The sequence below is a fragment of the Carlito syrichta genome, unplaced genomic scaffold (assembly GCF_000164805.1).
Source record: "Carlito syrichta isolate Samal-C Ts95f unplaced genomic scaffold, Tarsius_syrichta-2.0.1 Scaffold308185, whole genome shotgun sequence".
Taxonomy (NCBI): domain Eukaryota; kingdom Metazoa; phylum Chordata; class Mammalia; order Primates; family Tarsiidae; genus Carlito; species Carlito syrichta.
Window position 1 is genome coordinate 70,046 of NW_007252281.1, and position 6,000 is coordinate 76,045.

The 6,000-nt window shown below is 51.0% G+C and overlaps 1 protein-coding gene across 1 annotated transcript in view; it reads left to right on the plus strand.

Moving 5' to 3' along the window:
• The window catches only part of PRMT8 (protein arginine methyltransferase 8), a 58,988-nt gene that overhangs the window by 35,000 nt on the left and 17,988 nt on the right, over positions 1 to 6,000 (plus strand). Inside the window, exon 6 of the mRNA XM_021716116.1 lies at positions 3,219 to 3,334. Within this exon, the coding sequence (XP_021571791.1) occupies positions 3,219 to 3,334 (116 nt within the window). The remainder of the gene's footprint in view (positions 1 to 3,218; positions 3,335 to 6,000) is intronic.

Sequence of the window (6,000 nt, forward strand, 5' to 3'; positions counted from 1 at the left end):
TGAACTAGCCCCTATCGAGGTAACCAAACCACCAGGCATTGCAAAGCAGTATAGGCATTATGTGTTTGGGAATGTGTTTCCATTTAAAAAAGCATGATGTACGAGTCTGTACTGTGCTAGATTCTGTGCTACAAATGCCGAGTATTCAGGAGAGGTCCTGGGGTCAGGAGAGTCTGAAGAAGGTTTCACAAAGGCCAGAAGACTTTAAGCTCACCATTTCGGGACTTGGAGAGACTTCAAAGACCTAAAGTTTCCAAAATGGTTGGAATTGCCTGTGTAGATTTGTAAAAATCCAGCTTCCTGGGTCTCAACTCTGAAGATTCTAATCCAGTAGGCCCAGACTCTGCATTTTAGAAAGTGTTTCAGATGATTCTCGAGCACAGAACCACTGAACCAAGCTCCTTATTTTACAAATACGCCCGGAGAAGGGAATTGATCTGCACAAGGTCACACGGCTTGGATGGCAGCAAAGCCAGAGTTCAAACCACAGACAAATAACAACTACTATATCTCAAGTGCTTTCTATGTGCCAGGCACTGTCTCATGTGCTTCACATATGTGACTACATTTAACCCTCATAACAACTCTATGGTTAGCTGGATGGGGTGGCTCACACCTGAAGTCCCAGCTACACAGGAGGCTGAGAATCACTTGAGCCCAGGAGGTGGAGGTTGCAATGAGCAAGGATTGCACCACTGCACTCCAGGGCAACAAGCGAGAGCCTGTCTCAAAAACGCAAGCAAAATGAAACAAACAAACAAAAAACTATGGGATAACCATCTTTATCATCATCTCCATTTTAAAGAACTCTTAGAAACCAAGGCTTAGAGAGGCTGCATTCTTGCCTAAGGTTCGCCGCAAATAAATGTCAGAGCTCAGATTTGAACTCCAAAATCCAATGAATTAAATGAATCATTACACACACCGACTCTCAGTTTTTTGCCTGACACTTATATTGAACTTGAACTTCAGGTGGGGTCCAGGGAGGGATAGAGCTGGTGCATAGCTGCAGGTCTCTACAGGAAGGGACTGAAGGCAACATATTCTAGTTTTGGGGTTTGTTTTTTTTTTTGAGTCAGTCTCACTCTGTTGCTCAGGCTGGAGTGCAGTGGCATGATCAAGTCTCACTGCAGCCTCAACCTCCTGGGCTCAGGCAATCCTTCCACCTCAGCCTCCTGAGTAGCTAGGACTATTTGCATGTGTCACCATGCCTGGCTACTTTAAAATTTTTTTTTGTAGAGACAAGGTCTCTCTATGTTGCCTAGGCTGCTCTTGAACTCCTGGCCTCAAGCAATTCTCCTGTCTTGGCCTCCCAAAGTGCTGAGGTTACAGGCATGAGCCACTGTGCCTGACCAAAGTATGTATGTTTTATCTGGGGGGAGGATGGATAGCTATTTTCAGATTCTAGAAGGGGGTCTTCTCTGAAGCCTGTCCTGTTGTCAGGTGAGCTACTTCTGTCCCTGCAAAGTAGATTTCAATTGGGGGTTTGGCACGAGCCTAGGGGAATTTAATGGGACATGGTGGGCTTCTTAGCCTCAAGCTAGACTTTCACAAGCACTCATCCTCTGGGAGATGATTGCTTTCTCTGCCTTCTTTTCCCAAGAAGGAAGGTCTTTGTGTATCTTAGAAATGAATCTGAGTCAAAGCAGCCAAGCTTTCACTGACCACACCCACCTTCCTCTTCACACACCTGCTTCTGGAAATACACACAGAGACGCAGGCTCCCTAAGGTACCGTTTGTTTGATGAACATTTTAAAACACAATTTAATCCCTTAAGATTTTAGAGAAAAGCTTTTCTATCTCAAGGTCTTTTTTTTTTTTTTAAATCAGAGTTTCTTTTGTCATCCAGGCTGGAGTGCAGTGACACAGTCGAGGTTTCCCACAGCCTCAAACTCCTGGGCTCAGGTGATCCTTCCACCTCAGCCCCCCGGGAAGCTGGAACTGATGACTGATTTTTTAAAATGTTTTGTATAGATGAGGTCTCGTTATGTTGTCCAGGCTGGTCTCAAATTCTTGGCCTCAAGAGCTCTTCCCACCTCAGCCACCCAAAGGGCTGGGATTCTAGGCGTGAACCACTGCAACTGGCCTGCTTTGAGGCATTTCTAAACCCATCTGAATAAACAGATGAATGAGATCCAGTTGCCCAGTGCCTGAAGACTCTGCTAAGGCCATTCTCTCTGCACTGTGAGGAGGGGAACATTGTATTTCTGGCTGCTGTCAGAACTGGGTCAGTACAGGTGCAGGGTTAGGGGTTGGGGCTGGGCGTGAGCCCTGGCTCCACTGTTTTCCTGTCGGGGAGTATTGTGTGTGGGCCAGATACCAACTTCTCCCAGCCATCGTTTCCTTGTCTGTTGTACAGAGATCTCCTCACGGATTGCCGGGTAAATAAAATAAAGAGGCTGGCCTGGACTAGGTGATCAATCAGTGACACCAATTATTGCCATCATTTCAGGGTGATCTTGGGCCATCAGATTTGAATGCATTTCTTGGCAACTCTTAAATGTTTCTCCTTCCCAGACCAAGTATCTTATGAGTAACCCAGAGAGAGAGGCTGAGGAGCACGGCTGGGATGGTCTGGGCCCCATTTGGAGGTTCTCTCTTAAGAGACTGATCCTTAGTAAGGGCGTCGTAGCACAAACAGAGAGGCTCCTAGACCCACCCAGGTGAGAAAAAGCAGGTCCAGAGAGACTCGGTGATTTGCATCGGGGCCTGACCTGTAAGTGGGATTCACACTATAGCCTGTGTCACGTTAGGAGCCCGTGTTTCCGCTGCGAAAGACGTTCAGTGGGAGAAGGGAGAGAGATGGACCTTCCAGAGGACCTCTTGAGCAGGCACAAGACGGGAATGCAGGCGGCAGATGCTGGCTTCCATAAGTGGCTGCTGGCTTGGAGAAAGGACGGGAAGGCAGTCAGGGCGCTGGGGTTCTGGCCGTAGCCCTGCTGCACTTTAGCTGTGTGTCCTTGGAGAAGTTTCACGGCCTCTCTGAGTTCTGGTTTACCTAGCCACAAAGTGGGACCTGCTTGTCCTAGAGGGACAAATGGGAGCATGTTGAAAGAGCATCTGGCACACTGAGTCCCCCCCCAAGGCGAGCTGAGTTTTGATGTGAGGAAAGGTGAGTGGCCTGGCCCCCTCAGGCACGTTGTGCTCTGGTCTGGAGAGACGGGTGAGCTTCCGGGGGTCCTGTTGCCTGCCTCGATGTCTCGCTCTGTTTCCACAGGGTGGGAGAACGTCTATGGCTTTGACATGACCTGCATCCGGGACGTGGCCATGAAGGAGCCCCTGGTGGACATCGTGGACCCAAAGCAAGTGGTGACCAATGCCTGTTTAATAAAGGTCTGGATGCTCATCCTGGGTGGGCCTGGGCGTGCTGGGAGCCCCGCTGTGCCACCCTGGAAAGCCAGGCGAGGGTGGGCCTGGAGTCCGGGCAACACCAGGCCACCTTGGCCGGAGCCTGGGGTGCCCCATGGGGTCAAAAGCCGGCACTCTTGCTGAGCAGAGCCGCTGAGAGGACAGCTCCACGGTGGCACAGCCGAGGGGAGGGGGCCCAGCGCAGGGACCCCATGCTGGAATGGGGAGGGGCACAGAAGAGAGAAAACCTGGAGGCGGGAGGTGCGCTCTGGTTTGAAGATGCTAGGCCGTTCAAAGGTGGAGGACACTCAGAAAGACATTCCGATGTGCCGCGCAATCATCCTGACAGTCCCACCTCCAAGCACACCTCTGGCCTGGCCAGATCCAGCTTCCAGCAGCTGCCTTCCTGAGTGTCCTAGATTGTCTATGCTCTAAATGCCTTTTCTTCCAAGGCTTCGTTAGTGCAGTGAAGAACAGCCACTCAATGTCCCTGCCACACCCATCCCCAGAGCATTCGTATTATTAAATATCCAGACATGCCCAGTTAAACAGAGGAACAGCAAAAGTTCCCCTCCACCTCCCTCTCTTCCAACCCCCAGCTCCTCCCGGAGCGACCACTGTTCACAGGTCCAGCTGCCCCCTCCGGTCCTTCTTTGCATTTGCGTCTGTATATGCTCGTATGTTACGTGGAACCATATAAAACTACTGACATCTAACCTCTTTTTTTTGAGTTGGAGTCTCACTCTGTCACCCAGACTGGAGCGCAGTGGCCGCTCCTGGCCATCGCAACCTCGACCTGCTGGGCTCAAGTGATCATTCCACCTCAGCCTTCCAAGTAGCTGGAACTACAGATGCAAACCACCACACCCGGCTAATTTTTGTGATTTATTGTAGAGACGGGGGTCTCACTATGTTGCCCATGCTGCTCTCGAACTCCTGGGCTGAAGCAATCTTCCTCCTCCAGACTCCCAAAGTGCAGGGATTACAAGCGTGAGCCACTGGGCCTGACCCTTGGCCGTTTTTTGTTTTTAAAGAGAGTAAAACATGGACTTCTTATGGTTCGAGTTAATTTTTTAAATTTAAAATTCTTGGCTCATTGTGTGTTTGTCACTTCACCTGACTTTCATCTTGCCTACTCTGGTCCCGTCTAGATAACTTTTTTCCCCAAAGATCCTGGGATGGGGGACTGGAGTATTTATGGTGGAATGAAGAGGAAGGGTGCAGGGCCACCAAGATGAGGGGACATTTCTGAACCACTGATACAAGCTGCTGCTTTGCCCACGTGACACAAGCCTTCCTAAGAACTGCCACCCTGGGGTGGGGGGAGTACCACTGTGGCCCTTAGAAGGGACCTTACGGGGCAAATCCAGCCAGATGAACTTCATGCAGGCCTCGTCAGATGTCCCTCCCTTTGGTGACATCCTGCCTGAGAAGTTTGGTGTGGAGTCTGCGCGTCGGACTTTCCGTCCACAGGGTTCTCGCAACTTAATTCAGCCTGTTCTGGGTCCAGGCAGGATTAATTATGAATGAACACGCCCTTTAATTCCTTCCTTCCTTCCTCTGTCCCTGGGGCCTCTCCTTCCTGGAGCCCTAAACAAGCACCAGAAAAGTACACACACACACTCACACACACCCCACCACAAGAAGCTCGCCCAGGCGCAAAGCATTTCTGTGAAACTCGCAGAATAGGTAGAGATCGACAGGGGAAGTAGAATTGGCCAGAATGACACATGGCAGCTCCATGGGCCAGTAGGCGTCTGCACGTAATAGCTTCCGCTTGGGGATCGAATTCCTTCATTGTCTTGGATCCTAGATCACTTTCTGCCCCTGACTCCGCTGACACTTGCAGGTGTGGTCACTGGGCTTCTTCTGTCTGTCTGCTGCTGGGCACATCAGAGACTGGCCTTCCTCTATCTCCCCTGGCCACACTGGTCTCCCTCCTCCCTCTCCCTGATCCCAGACAGGAGCCAGCAGGGGGTCTTTCCTTTGGTTACACCTGAGTGTATCCGGGGCAAAGCAGTCAGACTCATCAAGGGGCAGCTGGGGCGGTGCATTTTGCGTCCACTCCTTAAGAAATCTCCGCAGGGCTCTGGCTTGGGCTCAGGACTGAACTTGCAATCGGTGCTGGAGCGCTGCGCCTCCACCCCACGCCAGCACCCTTCCTTCCTCACCCTGTTTCCGAGAAGGATGGAGACTGTCTGCGTTTGCCTCTGTGACCAGGAGAGCCCTTCCGCCAGCTCCCCGGCGCTGCTAATGTGCTAAGCAACATCTTGCTGAGTTTGTTGGGAAAACACTTGCCCTTCTTCACACACTTAATTGCTATTTTCATCGCTATTAACGTTGCGGAGTGTGACACTTTATTATAATTAAGACTGTTTTGACCAGACTCCTGCTCTGAGACATCCGTTTGCAACATTATTTAGTGATGGGAATTGGGGCGGCCATGGGGTTCTTCTGAGTGATTTATGTCCCTGGAGCCCTTTGCTTCCCACGAGTCACCCGAGGCCCAGTAGGTGGGTCTCCTTGGAGTCTCAGAGATGCTGCTACCACTGAGGAAAGAAAGAAATCTTCCCGCAAGGGGGTCTGGGCTCTGCGGCATCAGGATAACTGGGGATGATCTGTAGACTTTGGGGTGGGGGTGGGGGGTGGGA